This window comes from Schistocerca nitens, chromosome 6 (genome assembly GCF_023898315.1).
Source record: "Schistocerca nitens isolate TAMUIC-IGC-003100 chromosome 6, iqSchNite1.1, whole genome shotgun sequence".
Lineage (NCBI taxonomy): Eukaryota > Metazoa > Arthropoda > Insecta > Orthoptera > Acrididae > Schistocerca > Schistocerca nitens.
The window spans coordinates 54,546,448-54,566,062 of NC_064619.1; the positions used below are offsets into that span (position 1 = coordinate 54,546,448).

At 50.6% G+C, this 19,615-nt stretch overlaps 1 protein-coding gene across 1 annotated transcript in view; it reads right to left on the reverse strand.

The window, feature by feature from the left end:
• LOC126263228 (pickpocket protein 28-like) overlaps positions 1-19,615 on the reverse strand; it is a 200,097-nt gene that overhangs the window by 83,672 nt on the left and 96,810 nt on the right. The window contains exon 6 of the mRNA XM_049960311.1: positions 10,506-10,737. Coding sequence (XP_049816268.1) covers positions 10,506-10,737 — 232 coding nt within the window. The remainder of the gene's footprint in view (positions 1-10,505; positions 10,738-19,615) is intronic.

Sequence of the window (19,615 nt, forward strand, 5' to 3'; positions counted from 1 at the left end):
AACAACAAAAACAACAACAATATGCACTGAAAAATGATTGACCTGAACTGAAAACCATAGAGTGAGGACTGGAAATGTTAGATGTTCTGTATGATCGTAAGGTGAGGTCGGGAGGGATCGGGAGTGCACTGAAGAGGAACGTGGCAGAAAATAAGAGGAGGACATCTGCGAAAGTCACTCGCGAAGGCGTCAGCACCGAAACAACACGAAGGTAGCTCCATAGGCTGAGAATTGCAGGGGGTGCTGGAATTCCAGTTTCATTCATCAGTGATGCAGATGCCCTTAACAGGAAAACGTGAAGTGACGCTGAAACCGCAGAATCTGAACTAAGGAGCACTGAGAGAATGTTATTTGCGCAGGCTAGTCTTGTTTCACACTAACTTCTCGGCGAGCTTACGTCCCAAATGTAAAACATGGAGGGCGTTCGGTAATGATTTGGACAGCCGTATCGTGGTTTTCCATGGCTTCATGAGTACTCAGCAGGGTCGCAGGATAATGTGACCATTTTGGCTGAACAGGTCCCACTCATGGTACGACATTTACTTCCCAATGGTGACAAAACGTTTCAAAACGACAGAAAGCACACAGTTTGTATCGTCCAGGGCTGGTTTATGGGAGCACGAGGATGAATTGCCGCATCTCAGCTTTACGTATTTTTTCGGCTCTCAGTGAAGTCTTGACAAATCCGTTTATATTCGTGGTATGTCGTCAGACACAGTTAAGACGGTTAGGCGTAACAAGCGCGTTGTTATACACTGTTAGGCCGAAACATTGTGACCACCGACCTGCTATCGATATAAACCGGCGAGGCGATAACAGCGTCACCTGGCGAGGAATGACTGCTAGTCAGGTACACGCAAGGTGCATGTAGTATCAGTGAGCGTGCTGTCCGTGTGTAGAATGGGGAAGGTGTGCCATCTATCTGAGTTTGACCGAGGGTAGACTGTGATGGCCTGGAGGCTCGGCACGAGCATTTCGGAAACTGTGCGACCTGTCGGGTGTTCGAGGAGTGCTGTGGTGTGTGTCTTCAGCACGTGGCGAAACCGAGGTGAAACCACACCCATGCGTCGTGGTGTTGGGCGGTCACCCCTCGTTATAGATGTCGGACGTCGTAGGCTGGGCAGACTGGTAAAACAGGACAGGCGGCGAACTGTGGCGGAACTAACGTCAGACTTTAATGCTGCGCCAAGTAGAAGTGTGTCTGAACACTCCTGACGATGGGCCACCACAGCTGACGACCCACACATGTGCCAATCTTAACACCACACCATCGGCCACTATGACTGAAATGGGCACGTGAACCATCGGACTGGACGTTGGTGCAGTGTCAGAGCATTGCGTGGTCTAATTAATCGCGATAATTTCTCATCATGCCGATGGAAGGGCGCAAGTCCTTCGTCTTCCAGGGGAACAGCACCTTGACATGTACTGTGAGATGCAGACAAGCTCTATTATGAAACTTCCTGGCAGATTAAAACTGTGTGCCCGACCGAGACTCGAACTCGGGACCTTTGACTTTTGCGGGCAAGTGCTCTACCATCTGAGCTACCGAAGCACGACTCACGCCCTGTACTCACAGCTTTACTTCTGCCAGTATCTCGTCTTCTACCTTCCAAACTTTACAGAAGCTCTCCTGCGAACCATGCAGAACTACACTTCTGAAAGAAAGGATATTGCGGAGACATGGCTTAGCCACAGTCTGAGGGATGTTTCCAGAATGAGATTTTCACTCTGCAGCGGAGTGTGCGCTGATATGAAACTTCCTGGCAGATTAAAACTGTGTGCCCGACCGAGACTCGAACTCGGGACCTTTGCCTTTCGCCGGCAAGTGCTCTACCATCTGAGCTACCGAAGCACAACTCACGCCCTGTACTCACAGCTTTACTTCTGCCAGTATCTCGTCTTCTACCTTCCAAACTTTACAGAAGCTCTCCTGCGAACCATGCAGAACTACACTTCTGAAAGAAAGGATATTGCGGAGACATGGCTTAGCCACAGTCTGAGGGATGTTTCCAGAATGAGATTTTCACTCTGCAGCGGAGTGTGCGCTGATATGAAACTTCCTGGCAGATTAAAACTGTGTGCCCGACCGAGACTCGAACTCGGGACCTTTGCCTTTCGCGGGCAAGTGCTCTACCATCTGAGCTACCGAAGCACGACTCACGCCCGGTACTCACAGCTTTACTTCTGCCAGTATCTCGTCTCCTACCTTCCAAACTTTACAGAAGCTCTATTATGCTCTGGGGAACATTCACGTGGTCACCCGTGGGTCCAGTAGAGCTCGTGCAAGGCACCACGATTACCAGGGTACACTGGTGGCAGACCTCGTACACCACTTCATGACGATCGTGTTTCCCGACTGCAGTGGCATTTTTCAGCAAGATAATGCGCTATGTCACAAGGCCAGGAGCTTGATGTAGTGGTTCGAGGAATACAGTGGCAGTGTCCAATTGATTTGTTGCCCCCCCTCCCTCCCCCCAACCCGATGGAACACACCTGTTGTGTGATTGAACGTGTCGTCAGCGATCATCGCGCCTCTCCCCGGAATTTAGGGTAATTAGGTGGTTTGTGAGTGCAGTTATGGTGCCGAGTCCCTCCAGCGACGTACCAAGCCAACATTGCTTCCATCCCACGACGTGTCGCCGCTGTTATCCGGGCCAAAGTTGGGCACACCATCTATTAGGTAGGTGGTCGTAGTGTTGTGGCTGATCAGTGCAAGTGTTCTTAAGGAAATAAAGTGATGGAAGTTAGTGACTCGGTGTCGCGTATTTATGTATGCTATGGATCAGGTGCCTGGATAATCCTGACAAATACCAAAGGAGGTCCTCAGTCGTGGGCACAACACCCGTAATTGCCTCATAGAAGTGGTTTCAGCGTGGGCATCAATTAAGGAAATCCTACAGTCCTGAGGAGGTGCAGCGATGTGTGAATTCTCGAGAATTCCAAGTTCCTTCCGTCTTCCCATGGAAAAACAGCAGCAGCATCTGCAGGAGCTTCGACGTCATCCGACAACACGAGGTCGTCCAACGCTGGAATTCAGGTTACTGTACTAGAGTGGATTTGTCGGCGTATATTAATCTGTACGACAGAATCTAATCGTGGAATGAGATTTTCACTCTGCGGCGGAGTGTGCGCTGATATGAAACTTCCTGGCAGATTAAAACTGTGTGCCGGACCGAGACTCGAACTCGGGACCTTTGCCTTTCTTCCACGGGTGCTAGTTCTGCAAGGTTCGCAGGAGAGCTTCTGTGAAGTTTGGAAAGTAGGAGACGAGGTACTGGTGGAAGTAAAGCTGTGAGAAGGGGGCATGAGTCGTGCTAGGATAGCTCAGTTGGTAGAGCACTTGCCCGCGAAAGGCAAAGGTCCCGAGTTCGAGTCTCAGTCCGGCACGCAGTTTTAATCTGCCAGGAAGTTTCATATCAGCGCACACTCCGCTGCAGAGTGAAAATCACGTTCTCGAAACATTCCCCAGGCTCTGGCTAAGCCATGTCTCCGCAGTATCCTTTCTTCCAGGAGCGCTGGTTCTGCAAGGTTCGCAGGAGAGCTTCTGTGAAATTTGGAAATAGGAGACGAGGTACTTGTGGAAGTAAAGATGTGAGGACGAGGCGTGAGTCGTGCTTCGGTAGCTCAGTTGGTAGAGCACTTGCCCGCGAAAGGCAAAGATCCTGAATTCAAGTCTCGGTCCGGCACACAGTTTTAATCTGCCACGAAGTTTCAGAATCTAATGCTAGTAACGCGGCCGATCTCCAAACCGTCATAAACGATTTTCGAAACGAAATTCAGTGGAAAAAAAAACAGTGATAAGTGAGGGCAGCCTTCAACATGACTGATCAAATAATAGCTCTAGAAGTGATGGTCCTATGAAGAATTTCTCATTATTCCCAACAATACCGGGGTTTAGTAGGAAAACAGAGGAAGAAGTAAAAAAAAATTCTTTCGAAAACTTGAAGGAGGTGCCTTGTTGGATTCATGGACTGATTCGATAGATTATCAGTTGCTAAATTAAGAATTCAGGGAGGCGTACAAGGTTTCATTAGCGAGGAGTCCACTAGCGTGAAGTCAGATTAAAATGAATTCTAAGCGACAGTTGTTCAGAGATTCAAACGAAAAATTTCTCTCAGTTTCTACTGAGAACAACTTCATAGTCTGCGGATGCGACTAAACGAATTTACTGAGCAGTTTGCCGACAGAATTCGAAGCGTTAACGCTGAAATATACGAGTTGATAGAAGCCGAGAACAAGAACCGCATACAGGTGTTTGAAGCCGATCAGAGAGATTTAGACACATTCATCCATGGGTTGTGCGGGGAGGAACTAAGTAAAGTAGTCCAAATAGCGCTATATAATAGCTTTCAGCAACAGTACAAGCAGCTGTTGGCTTTAAGGAAGCACTAAGACGGCCGAATGATATGCGAAAAGGAGAGAGTAGCTTATTCAACGCAAATGGTGAATGTTACTGATCTAAGAAGCCTGGTCACAAACGAAAAGACTGTAAGCAGAAATAAATTTGCTACAATTGTGGGGTACAGGGTCACGAATCGAGAAGTTGCTGCAATGGAAGAAAAGACAATGCGAGCAGCAGGCAACCTGGCAGATCGTTAAACGAGTACTGGGACGTACGTGCCACCACAGCCTCTACCCCCCGCCTGAGGCAGGGGTTCCTGTTAGTTTCACCGAAAATGAGGTCGAAGATGACTTTCTGATAGGTGCTATACATCGTGGCCGATAGATCAAGCCACTTATTAACACAAGAACAGGTTCAAACACGCGTCCGGCCATCCTGAAAGACGTTTTCCGTGATTTCCCTAAGTCGCTTCATGCAAATGCCGGGATGGTTTCTTCGGGGCACGGGCGACTTCCTTCCCCATCCGATGGAACCGAGGACCTCGCTGTTGGTTCCCTCCCCCAAATCAACAAACTAACCAACACAGGAAGGTTCAAATGGCTCTGAGCACTATGGGACTTAACATCTATGGTCATCAGTCCCCTAGACCTTAGAACTACTTAAACCTAACTAACCTAAGGACATCACACAACACCCAGTCATCACGAGGCAGAGAAAATCCCTGACCCCGTCGGGAATCGAAGCCGGGAACCCGGGCGTGGGAAGGGAGAACGCTACCGCACGACCACGAGCTGCGGACAACACAGGAAGACTGACTCCACTTGTGTGGTGTTATATTGACAAAAAGGATAAGTTAAGATTGCAACAGTCAAAGGTGCATCGGTTAAACGGCGGGAAGTCACGTAAACACAGACAGGTTGACGTAAAATAATGTTTAGGCAAATAAAAATACATAGCGAGGGTGTAAGTAGTTTCAAACGACGAATCGTGCTGCGACGGATCTGATTTTTCGTCCGCTAATGGGGCAGAGATATTTGTCACTTATAGAAGGATGCGACTCGGCTATAGAAACTACGACCTTCATTCTTCAAGTCGTACTCAATGGAACGCTGACGTCGTGGGATCGATCGACACGTCAGATGGATCAGTTCAAACCCTCCGAGTCGATGTACAAATTGATCAGCCTAAGAAAATACCACAGGGAGCAGGAGGAATAATTTACATGAAATGTTCCATTAAGTTTCGGGCGTGCAGCCGCAAGAAATCTCCTTCTAATATTTCGGCTGTATACCGTCCAGCCATCTTCAGAGTGAGCCGCAAGACTGCCGCTCCAGCTGAAGATGGCTGGACGGTATACAGCCGAAATATTAGAAGAAGCAGATTTCTTGCGGCTGCACACCCGAAACTTAATGGAACAGTCTTTGCGCCGCCAAAACCTGAAGATTTACATGACATTTATTCGCAGTTTGCGAATACGAACTACTATCAGCTATATAACGGAATGACGACAATGAAAATTTGTGCTTTACCGCCACTCGAACCCGGATTTTCCGCTTATTGCGAGCGCTCGCCTTACCATTAGCCTATCCGAGAACACCTTGAGGTCAGACCCAAATTTCTATATTTCGTCAACTATATGTCTACAACCTGCACTCGTACATCCATTATCTACACTGAAGCGCCAAAGAAACTGGTATAGACAAACGTATTCTAATACAGCGGTATGTAAACAGGTAGAGAACGGCGCTGCCGTCGGCAACGTCTATACAGGGTGATCCATTGATAGTGACCGGGCCAAATATCTCACGAAATAAGCGTCAAACGAAAAAAACTACAAAGAACGAAACTTGTCTGCCTTGAAGGGGGAAACCAGGTGGCGCTATGGTTAGCCCGCTACACGGCGCTGCCATAGGTCAAACGGATATCAATTGCGTTTTTTTAAATAGGAACCCCCATTTTTTATTACATATTCGTATAGTAGGTAAAGAAATATTAATGTTTTAGTTGGACCACTTTTTTTCGTTTTGTCATAGATGGCGCTGTAATAGTCACAAACATATGGCTCACAATTTTATACGAACAGTTGGTAACTGGTAGGTTTTTTTAAATTAAAATACAGAACGTAGGTACGTTTGAACATTTTATTTCGGTTGTTCCAATGTGATACATGTACATTTGTGAACTTATCATTTCTGAGAACCCATGCTGTTACAGTGTGATTACCTGTAAATACCACATTAATGCAATAAATGCTCAAAATGATGTCCGTCAACCTCAATGCATTTGACAATACGTTTAACGACATTCCTCTCAACTGCGAGTAGTTCGCCTTCCGTAATGTTCGCACATGCACTGATAATGCGCTGACGCATGTTGTCAGGCGTTGTCGGTGGATCACGATAGCAAATATCCTTCAACTTTCCCCACAGAAAGAAATCCAGGGACGTCAGATCCGGTGAACGTGCGGGCCACGGTATGGTGCTTCGACGACCAATCCACCTGTCATGAAATACGCTGTTCAATACCGCTTCAACCGCAAGCGAGCTATGTGCCGAACATCCATCATGTTGGAAGTACATTGTCATTCTGTCGTGCAGTGCAACATCTTGTATTAATATCGGTAGAAAATTACGTAGGAAATCAGTATACATTGCGCCATTTAGATTGCCATCGATAAAATGGGGGCCAATTATCCTTCCTCCGATAATGCCGCACCATACATTAACCCGCCAAGGTCGCTGATGTTCCACTTGTCACAGCCATCGTGGATTTTCCGTTGCCATATAGTGCCTATTACGCCGGTTTACGTTACCGCTGTTGGTGAATGACGCTTCGTCGCTAAATAGAATGCGTGCAAAAAATCTGTCATCGTCCCGTAATTTCTCTTGTGCCCAGTGGCAGAACGGTACACGACGTTCAAAGTCGTCGTCATGCAATTCCTGTTGCATAGAAATATGGTACGGGTGCAATCGATGTTGATGTAGCATTCTCAACACCGACGTTTTTGAGATTCCCGATTTTCGCGCAATTTGTCTGCTACTGATGTGCGGATTAGCCGCGACAGCAGCTAAAATACCTACTTGGGCATCATCATTTGTTGCAGGTCGTGGTTGACGTTTAAGATGTGGCTCAGCACTTCCTATTTCCTTAAATAACGTAACTATCCGGCAAACGGTATCGACACTTGGATGATGTCGTCCAAGATACCGAGCAGCATGCATAGCACACGCCCGTTGGGCATTTTGATCAGAATAGCCATAAATCAACACGATATCGACCTTTCCCGCAATTGGTAAACGGTCCATTTTAACAGGGGTAATGTATCACGAAGCAAATACCGTCCGCACTGTCGGAATGTTCCGTGATACCACGTAGTTATACGTTTGTGACTATTACAGCGCCATCTATCACAAAGCGAAAAAAGTGGTCCAACTAAAACATTTATATTTCTTTACGTACCACGCGAATATGTAATAAAAAATGGGGGTTCCTATTAAAAAAAAAACGTTGTTGATATCCGTTTGACCTATGGCAGCGCCGTCTAGCAGGCCAACCATATCGCCATCTGGTTTCCCCCTCAAGCTAGACGAGTTTCGCTCTTTGTAGTTTTTTTCGTTTGACGCTTATTTCGTGAGATATTTGGCCCGGTCACGATCAGTGGACCACCCTGTATAAGACGACAAGTGCCTGTAGCATATGTTAGATTGATTACTGCTGCTACACTGGCAGGTTGTCGAGATTTAAGGCCGGCCGAAGTGGTCGTGCAGTTCAAGGCGCTGCAGTCTGGAACCGCAGGACCGCTACGGTCGCAGGTTCGAATCCTGCCTCGGGCATGGATGTTTGTGATGTCCTTAGGTTAGTTAGGTTTAACTAGTTCTAAGTTCCAGGGAACTAATGACCTCAGCAGTTGAGTCCCATAGTGCTCAGAGCCATTTGAACCATTTTTTCAAGATTTAAGTAACTTTGAACGTGGTGTTATAGTCGGCGCACGATCGATGGGACACGGCATATCCGAGGTAGCGATAAAGTGCGGATTTCCCCGTTCGACCATTTCACAAGTGTACCATGAATATCTGTAATCCTCTAAAACATCAAATCTCTGACATCACTGCGGCCGAAAAAGAGCCTGCAACAACTGGACCAACGACGACTGAAGAGAATCGTTCAACGTGGCGGAAGCGCAACCCTTTCGCAAATTGCTGTGGATTTCAGTGCTGGTAATCAACAGCGTGCGAACCATTCAACGGAACATCATCGATGTGGGCTTTAGGAGCCGAAGGTCCATTTGTGTAGCCTTGGTGACTGCAGTGACTGCACAACACAAAGCTTTACGCCTCGACTGGGCCCGTGAACACTGACCTTGGACTGTTGATGACTCGAAACATGTTGCCTGGTCGGACGAATCTCGTTTCAAATTGTATCGAGCGGATCGACGTGTACGGGTATGGAGACAACTTCATGAGTCCATGGACCCTGCATGTCAGCAGGAGGCTTTTCAAGCTGGTGGAGGCTCTATAATGGTGTGGGGCGTGTGCAGTTGGAGTGATATGGAACCCCTGATACGTCGAGACACGACTCTGACAGGTGACACGTACGTAATCACTCTGTCTGATCACCTGCATCCATTCATGTGCATTGTGCATTCCGACGGACAGCGGCAATTCCAGCAGGGAAATGCAACATCCCACATGTCTATAAGTGCTACAGAGTGTCTCCAGGAACACTCTTCTAAGTTTAAACACTTGCGCTGGCCAGCAAACTCCCCAGACATGAGCATTATGGAACATATCAGGGATGCCTTGCGACGTGCTGTTCAGATCTCCACCCCTCGTACTCTTAATGATTTTTGAACAGCCCTGCGGGATTCATGGCGTCAATTCCCTCCGGCACTACTTCAGAGCGCGGCCGCTACGGTCGCAGGTTCGAATCCTGGCTCGGGCATGGATGTGTGTGATGTCCTTAGGTTAGTTGGGTTTAGGTAGTTCTAAGTTCTAGGGGACTGATGACCTCAGAAGTTAAGTCCCATAGTGCTCAGAGCCATTTTTGAACTACTTCAGACATTAGTCGAGTCCATGCCCTGTGGTGTCGAGGCACTTCTGCGTGCTCGCGGGGGCCTACGCGATAATAGGCAGGTGTACCAGCTTCTTTGCCTCTTCAATCTACCGAGTGATCAAAAAGTCAGTATAAATTTGAAAACTGAATAAATGACGGAATAATGTAGATAGAGAGGTACAAGTTGACACACATGCTTGGAATGACATGGGGGTTTATTAGAACCAAAAAATACAAAAGTTCAAAAAATGTCCGACAGATGGCGCTTCACCTGATCAGAATACCAATAATTAGCATAACAAAGTAAGCCAAAGCAAAGATGATGTTCTTTACAGGAAATGCTCAATATGTCCACCATCATTCCTCAACAATAGCTATAGTCGAGGAATAATGTTGTGAACAGCACTGTAAAGCATGTCTGGAGTTATGGTGAGGCATTGGCGTCGGATGTTGTCTTTCAGCATCCCTAGAGATGTCGGTCGATCACGATACACTTGCGACTGCAGGTAACCCCAAAGCCAATAATCGCACGGACTGAGGTCTGGGAACCTGGGAGGCCAAGCATGACGATTGTCATGCGCAGTGACGTTTTGCTGTCCAGCGCCATCTGTCAGAAATTTTATGAACTTGTTTTTTTTTTTTGTTCTAATAAAACCCCATGTCATTCCAAGCATGTGTGTCAATTTTTACGTCTCTGACTACATTATTCCGTGATTCATTCAGTTTTCAAATTTATACTGACTTTTTGATCACCCAGTATGTTGCCGTAGAGTTGAGACGTTTTACTTGAAAGTCAGTTGCCCGGTGTCGTTGGATAAATACGATATTGCAAAGGCGGTGTTATTCCGGATTACTATGTAGTTCCTTGGGACGCGCATGCGTGGGCTTCTCCAGACCCAGTTGCTATTCTCAAAGGTGTAAGCCAGTGCCTCGTCTGAACAAGTTCAGGTTTTCGTAAATCCAGCATGCAGCCGCTTATTCGTCGTTCACAGAAGTGCCTAACAACAATGTGACCGTGTGATAAAATGATAACACGTAGCTCTGTTCAGCTGCGTTACTGTGCATTCTGTATTTGCTGTAGTTTCTACGGAAATAAATGGGTCGGTGCCTTGAAGCCCTGGACGGGCCAGCGGCAGGAGGCGTCGACGTCTTGCTCGTCGGTGGTGAGGATGAAGTCGAGCCCGGCCATGGCGCCCGCGGCGCTGGTGCGCCTGGGGTACACCGCCTCGTCGTCGCCGGCCTCGTCGCTGCCCTCGTCGTTACCGGTGACGTATCCGTCGTCCACCGACCAGCGGCTGACGGCGCGGCTGCGGGACCTGCGAGCGCTCGCGGTCCTGTACCTGCAGCACACATGCACAAGGTGCAGCTGCTCACCAGGCACTTCTTAATCCCACAGCTGCATTTATTATTATTGTTAATTACTATTATTGATTACCTCAAAGAAAACGATTTAATGACAAACATCACGTTAAGGGGATACGGAAAGTTAAAATACGCCCACTATAGGGAACATTTTCTCACAAACTGCTGGAGACAGAGAGATAAAATTTTTGCTGTATGTGCATTGATATGTTATAACAATATTGTAACAACCGTTTGTTGACATGTCGAATAATCGGGTCTACTGCAGGATGTTTGTGTCGCTCTGGCACAATATTTCGGCCGCGTAACTCGTTGCCTTCTTCAGGTGCTACCTGAGACTGCCGACGCGGGACGCGACACTGACAGCCGCCACGACCGCAGATGATGGACGAACCGCGCGCGTACGACCGTCGGAGCACCAGGGAAGTACCAACGCCTCAGGAGCAGCGCCAGGCCGCCGCGGACCACGAACAGAACGCCAAACGCGGTTCCGGCCCCTGACAGCTGTCACGACCACAGATGGTGGACGAGCCGGGCGCGGACGTCTGTGGGAGCACCAGGGAAGTGCCATCACCTAGGGAGCAGCGCCAAGGGGGCGCGGACCATGAACGGAACACCAAACGCGGGTCCGGCCCCATACAGCTAACACGACCACAGATGGAGGACGAGCCGGGCGCGGACGTCCGTGGGAGCACCAGAGAAGTGCCATCACCTCAGGAACAGCGCCAAGTGGGCGCGGACCTCGAACGGAACGCCAAACGCGGGTCCGGCCCCAGACAGCTGTCACGACCACAGATGGTGGATGAGCCGAGCGCGGACGTCTGTGGGAGCACCAGGGAAGTGCCATCACCTCAGCAGCAGTGACAAGCGGGCGCGGACAATGAACCGAACGCCAAACGCGGGTCCTCCCCAGACAGCTGTCACGACCACAGATGGTGGACGAGCCGAGCGCGGACATCAGTGGGAGCACCAGAGCAGTGCCATCACCTCAGGAGCAGTGCCAAGCGGGCGCGGACAATGAACGGAACGCCAAACGCGGGTCTGGCCCCAGACACCTGTCACGACCACAGATGGTGGACGAGCCGAGCGCGGACGTCCGTGGGAGCACCAGAGAAGTGCCATCACCTCAGGAGCAGTGCCAAGCGGGCGCTGACCATGAACCGAACGCCAAACGCGGGTCCGCCCCAGACAGCTGTCACGACCACAGATGGTGGACGAGCCGAGCGCGGACATCAGTGGGAGCACCAGAGCAGTGCCATCACCTCAGGAGCAGTGCCAAGCGGGCGCGGACAATGAACGGAACGCCAAACGCGGGTCTGGCCCCAGACACCTGTCACGACCACAGATGGTGGACGAGCCGAGCGCGGACGTCCGTGGGAGCACCAGAGAAGTGCCATCACCTCAGGAGCAGTGCCAAGCGGGCGCTGACAATGAACGGAACGCCAAACGCGGGTCCGGCCCCAGACAACTGTAACGACCACCGATGTTGGACGAGCCGAGTGCGGACGTCCGTGGGAGCACCAGAGAAGTGACATCACCTCAGGAGCAGCGCCAAGCGGGCGCTGACCTCGAACGGAACGCCAAACGCGGGTCCGGCCCCAAACAGATGTCACCACCACAGATGGTGGAAGAGCCGGCCCGGACATCTGTGGGAGCACCAGGGGAGTGCCATCACCTCAGGAGCAGTGCCAAGCGGGCGCTGACCATGAACGGAACGCCAAACGCGGGTCTGGCCCCAGACACCTGTCACGACCACAGATGGTGGACGAGCCGAGCGCGGACGTCCGTGGGAGCACCAGAGAAGTGCCATCACCTCAGGAGCAGTGCCAAGCGGGCGCTGACCATGAACGGAACGCCAAACGCGGGTCCGGCCCCAGACAACTGTAACGACCACCGATGTTGGACGAGCCGAGTGCGGACGTCCGTGGGAGCACCAGAGAAGTGCCATCACCTCAGGAGCAGCGCCAAGCGGGCGCTGACCTCGAACGGAACGCCAAACGCGGGTCCGGCCCCAAACAGCTGTCACGACCACAGATGGTGGAAGAGCCGGCCCGGACGTCTGTGGGAGCACCAGGGAAGTGCCATCACCTCAGGAGCAGTGCCAAGCGGGCGCGGACAATGAAAGGAACGCCAAAGGCGGGTCTGGCCCCAGACACCTGTCACGACCACAGATGGTGGACGAGCCGAGCGCGGACGTCCGTGGGAGCACCAGAGAAGTGCCATCACCTCAGGAGCAGTGCCAAGCGGGCGCTGACCATGAACGGAACGCCAAACGCGGGTCCGGCCCCAGACAACTGTAACGACCACCGATGTTGGACGAGCCGAGTGCGGACGTCCGTGGGAGCACCAGAGAAGTGCCATCACCTCAGGAGCAGCGCCAAGCGGGCGCTGACCTCGAACGGAACGCCAAACGCGGGTCCGGCCCCAAACAGCTGTCACGACCACAGATGGTGGAAGAGCCGGCCCGGACGTCTGTGGGAGCACCAGCGAAGTGCCATCACCTCAGGAGCAGTGCCAAGCGGGCGCGGACAATGAACGGAACGCCAAACGCGGGTCTGGCCCCAGACACCTGTCACGACCACAGATGGTGGACGAGCCGAGCGCGGACGTCCGTGGGAGCACCAGAGAAGTGCCATCACCTCAGGAGCAGTGCCAAGCGGGCGCTGACCATGAACGGAACGCCAAACGCGGGTCCGGCCCCAGACAACTGTAACGACCACCGATGTTGGACGAGCCGAGTGCGGACGTCCGTGGGAGCACCAGAGAGGTGACATCACCTCAGGAGCAGCGCCAAGCGGGCGCGGACCTCGAACGGAACGCCAAACGCGGGTCCGGCCCCAAACAGATGTCACCACCACACATGGTGGACGAGCCGAGCGCGGACGTCCGTGGGAGCACCAGAGAAGTGCCATCACCTCAGGAGCAGTGCCAAGCGGGCGCTGACCATGAACGGAACGCCAAACGCGGGTCCGGCCCCAGACAACTGTAACGACCACCGATGTTGGACGAGCAGAGTGCGGACGTCCGTGGGAGCACCAGAGAAGTGCCATCACCTCAGGAGCAGCGCCAAGCGGGCGCTGACCTCGAACGGAACGCCACACGCGGGTCCGGCCCCAAACAGATGTCACGACCACAGATGGTGGAAGAGCCGGCCCGGACGTCTGTGGGAGCACCAGGGAAGTGCCATCACCTCAGGAGCAGTGCCAAGCGGGCGCGGAGAATGAACGGAATGCAAAACGCGGGTCTGGCCCCAGACACCTGTCACGACCACAGATGGTGGACGAGCCGAGCGCGGACGTCCGTGGGAGCACCAGAGAAGTGCCATCACCTCAGGAGCAGTGCCAAGCGGGCGCTGACCATGAACGGAACGCCAAACGCGGGTCCGGCCCCAGACAACTGTAACGACCACCGATGTTGGACGAGCCGAGTGCGGACGTCCGTGGGAGCACCAGGGAAGTGGCATCACCTCAGGAGCAGTGCCGAGCGGGCGCGGACCTCGAACGGAACGGCAAACGCAGGTCCAGCCCCAGACAGCTGTCACGACCACAGATGGTGGACGAGCCGGGCGCGGACGTCCGTGGGAGCACCAGGGAAGTGCCATCACCTCAGGAGCAGTGCCAAGCGGGCGCGGACCATGAACGGAACGCCAAACGCGGGTCCGGCCCCAGACAACTGTAACGACCACCGATGTTGGACGAGCCGAGTGCGGACGTCCGTGGGAGCACCAGAGAAGTGACATCACCTCAGGAGCAGCGCCAAGCGGGCGCGGACCTCGAACGGAACGCCAAACGCGGGTCCGGCCCCAAACAGATGTCACCACCACAGATGGTGGACGAGCCGAGCGCGGACGTCCGTGGGAGCACCAGAGAAGTGCCATCACCTCAGGAGCAGTGCCAAGCGGGCGCTGACCATGAACGGAACGCCAAACGCGGGTCCGGCCCCAGACAACTGTAACGACCACCGATGTTGGACGAGCAGAGTGCGGACGTCCGTGGGAGCACCAGAGAAGTGCCATCACCTCAGGAGCAGCGCCAAGCGGGCGCTGACCTCGAACGGAACGCCACACGCGGGTCCGGCCCCAAACAGATGTCACGACCACAGATGGTGGAAGAGCCGGCCCGGACGTCTGTGGGAGCACCAGGGAAGTGCCATCACCTCAGGAGCAGTGCCAAGCGGGCGCGGAGAATGAACGGAACGCCAAACGCGGGTCTGGCCCCAGACACCTGTCACGACCACAGATGGTGGACGAGCCGAGCGCGGACGTCCGTGGGAGCACCAGAGAAGTGCCATCACCTCAGGAGCAGTGCCAAGCGGGCGCTGACCATGAACGGAACGCCAAACGCGGGTCCGGCCCCAGACAACTGTAACGACCACCGATGTTGGACGAGCCGAGTGCGGACGTCCGTGGGAGCACCAGAGAAGTGCCATCACCTCAGGAGCAGCGCCAAGCGGGCGCTGACCTCGAACGGAACGCCAAACGCGGGTCCGGCCCCAAACAGCTGTCACGACCACAGATGGTGGAAGAGCCGGCCCGGACGTCTGTGGGAGCACCAGGGAAGTGCCATCACCTCAGGAGCAGTGCCAAGCGGGCGCGGACAATGAACGGAACGCCAAACGCGGGTCTGGCCCCAGACACCTGTCACGACCACAGATGGTGGACGAGCCGAGCGCGGACGTCCGTGGGAGCACCAGAGAAGTGCCATCACCTCAGGAGCAGTGCCAAGCGGGCGCTGACCATGAACGGAACGCCAAACGCGGGTCCGGCCCCAGACAACTGTAACGACCACCGATGTTGGACGAGCCGAGTGCGGACGTCCGTGGGAGCACCAGGGAAGTGCCATCACCTCAGGAGCAGTGCCGAGCGGGCGCGGACCTCGAACGGAACGGCAAACGCAGGTCCAGCCCCAGACAGCTGTCACGACCACAGATGGTGGACGAGCCGGGCGCGGACGTCTGTGGGAGCACCAGGGAAGTGCCATCACCTCAGGAGCAGTGCCAAGCGGGCGCGGACCATGAACGGAACGCCAAACGCGGGTCTGGCCCCAGACAGCTGTCACGACAACAGATGGTGGACGAGCCGGGCGCGGACGTCCGTGGGAGAACCAGGGAAGGGCCAAAACCTCAGGAGAAGCACCAGGCGGGTGCGGACCGCAAACGGAATGTCCGACACAGGACAGGCCTCAGACAGCTGCCACAGATGGTGACCAAGTCGGGCGCGGACGTCCAAGGGAGCACCGAGGAAGAGACAACACATTACAAGCAGCGCCAGGCGGGCGCGGATGGCAGAGAGAGCATGCAGCGCCCTCTGGGCATAAATACTGTACTAGATCCTCCAATATGGCAGTCTCAGATAGCACCTGAAGAAGGCAACGATTTACGTGGCCGAAATATTGTGCCAGAGCGACACAAACATCCGGCACTAGACCCGATTATTCGACATGTCAAGAACTCGCCGGGAAGCCTGTAGAGTTACAACAGTTTGTTGTCAAAATGTTTTGGTACAGAGATATTTTTCATTTATTTTTAAGTAAATTTTTCCATCATTTTTACTAGATTATCACCCTTAAGTCTTTTTTAAAGCAAGTAATTAAAAAATCGTTGTTTCAGTGTGTAAAAGAAAACCATGTGACTAAGTCATAAAAATTTGAGACTTATAGGTTCACCAGTAGTTGAGATAATGTTCCTAGAAGAAGTAAAAAACAAAGTTACAGGAAACGGAGAAAAAAGATTAAAATATTTCTGATCCATAGTTAATACCCCCTTCCCAGTCTTCATAATCATCTTCAAGTCTTCTTTTGGCCCCCCTCTGCACCTGTCATGCTTTTTTCACTAATGTTTTGATTATATTGTCAAGAAGCCTTACTCTGTGCTGATCTAAAGTCAAAATACCAACACGCAAAACCAACTTTTGAAAGACCTGGCATTTAGTTATATTCCCAAGATCGAAGGTTGCCACAGCATCATACACACCAAAATGTCGTGTATTAATTCCGACAAACACTGTTTTTGGGAGATTATGCCATATCACACTATTCAAGCACTCATTTGGGTTCTGTATTTTTCCATGAAGACATTTCATCAGAAGACTTCTGTCAGCCAAATCCCTGAAAATGGGCTTTACTTCTTCCATGATGGCTAATGGTAAACTGTGGTGGTGAATGTATTTCTCTCCAGTTATTAGTCCCCTATTGTATTTACACCAGTTCTTTTCACCTTTGCGGCACAAACCATGTTCTGGATGCTCATCTGTGGATGCAGTGTGGAAATAAAAAGCCCATACTGCTTTCCTCATTTCTTCAAGATTGCCTGTATTTTGTCTGATTGCAAGGCCATAGCAATTCTGAATGTGGTCTATTATGGAATCAGTCAATCTTCCTTTGCCATGCAAGGTTTTCCCATCATCTAGTTTTCTGATTTTAACCTTCTCAGCCTGGTACCTATTCTCTTCTGCACATGTCCTATACATTCAAGTTTGCTTATATTTACACTGTTCCCATATGGTTTGCTTTCCAAAACTTCTTTGAGTGCTTTAGAGTCACCATCTCCCAGATACTTGACATAGCGAACATTATACCACTCTGAAGAGCGATGAGAATTTTTTTTCACCCCAGCAACCTCCATGACACCACTACTACCATAATAATTAGCAACACAGTCACCAGTATTTTCATTTTTCAGCCTGTCTATGCATCTACAGTATTTAGACATTGTTGCAACATCATTACCTTGCCACTGTCAACACTAGTTGCTGTTACAACACAATTGTTGGAGTTGTGACCCCTTTCTTGCCACGTGCCATCAAAAACTACTGTGAGGTCACGACTGCCATCATTTTCTTTCACTGCTTCTTCCACAGCTACCTGCATTGACTTCTGTGCTACATCTTCAACTGCAGATCCTAGTACATAGTTGTAAGCATCAAACTTTGAAGGTACACTTGGAAGATTTGGAACATCACATTGCATATCACCAGCTGCTTTGCCCTTACCAATTGCTCGCAATCCATAACGTAACCTAGTATTTACACTATAAAGTTCAGTTTTCTTGTATCTATTATTTACAGTTACTGAAACAGAAATTGGAAACTTACTGCTATACTTACGAACGCTGCATGTTAAATTAAACTGGGCAGCCAGGTCAACAAGGGATTCTACTCTCAGTGAAACGTTTCCGTGACAATTATTGCAGCACACACTGTTTTCAAGAGCTTCGCACAATATTCTCGTATCAATGAGTCCAAAAACTTCTTTCCCTTTATCAAGTAAATTATATTTCTTTTGCAATCTCTTACTTTTTATGAGAAGCTCTGTTTTCATTTGGAGTAAGTTCGTTCGGCAAATCAGTAGTAAGTGGACTCACATTTTCCAACAGTGATGATGAAGAACTGCTTTGCTAATTAATCATGATTTCTTTCCTTTTGCCAGTTCACACGCTTTTTAAACACTTTTGCTCTAGCTCTAGGCACTTTCACTGCAAAAAATGAAGCACTAAATACTAAATAACTCGACAACAACAACTTTCATATAGCACACTGTTTACAAACAATCCTGTCACAAAGTCAAATCGTAACTAAAGAAGAACAAAGCTATTAAAGTATCGAGCGACAGTTGCCCTGGCATTGATCATATACACTACTCTATGCTTGCACACCTACCTATAGAAGCAAAAGACTTTCTCTTGAACATTTTTAATCAGTACTGGATGAAGACAGACCTCATATCAACATGGAAGACGCAAGTAATAATTCCAATTCTCAAAATTGGTAAAGATCCAAATGTCGGAACTAATTATAGACCTATTGCCTTGTCGTCGTGTGTTGCAAAAACACTGGAACGAATGGTAAAAAGGAGACTAGAATGGTGGCTTGAAAAAAGTAATTTGTTGCCTCGGAGTCAATACGGCTTCAGAAAAGGCAAAGGGACCATGGATAACCTGTTTTTGCTTAATATGGATATCACGTCAGCCTTTCGAACGAAAGAGACAGTAGTGGCAGCTTTTCTTGACGTTAAGGGTGCATATGATCACGTACAAATACCGATACTCTTGGACAAGCTGGCAGGATACGGAATTCCTTCACAGATGATCTACGGTAACAGTACCCTGATTACTCAAAGAACGATCTACGTCCGTTTCAAAGATACCATGATCGGACCTTTTTACGTCTCCCAGGGCTTGCAGCAAGGTGCAATTTTAAGTCCTCTCTTGTATACTCTATATACGCACGACCTGGAACACATAATTACTCCCCCCACAAAAATCCTACAGTATGCTGATATATGTATTCTACTGCTGCTTCATACCTTCAGGCCAAATCGGCGTTAACCACAACCATCGCACACCTCGATGAGTGGCTCTCTATCAATGGGCTGGAGATCTCGGCTGAGAAATCAGCAGTCGTTCCCTTCTCCAAGTCGACGACAGCTCGCACTGAAGATCACATTACCTGTGGCAAGTACACCTTCCAAATAAAATCTCACGTTCGATTTCTGGGGATGATTTTTGACTCTCGGTTAAGCTGGGCGCCCCACGTCCGATCCACCGTTACCAAGTGTGAAGAAGGTTTAAATGTAATCAGATCACTCACTCGTGTCTGGTGGGGAGCTCACCAGAGTGTTTTACTCACCATGTACCGAGGGATAATTCGATCTTGATTAGACTATGGCTGTCAATTCTACCACACTGCGTCAAAGACTCAGCTCTCCAAATTACTCTTCAACATAGAGCCATTCGTACCTGTCTTGGAGCCATGCGATCGACGCCCACCAACGCCCTTTTAATAGAAGCAGGGGAGATGCCCTTGAGCATTAGGCGCCAAATGTTATCGGACAAATTCTACATTCAAGGCGTGGCCATTAT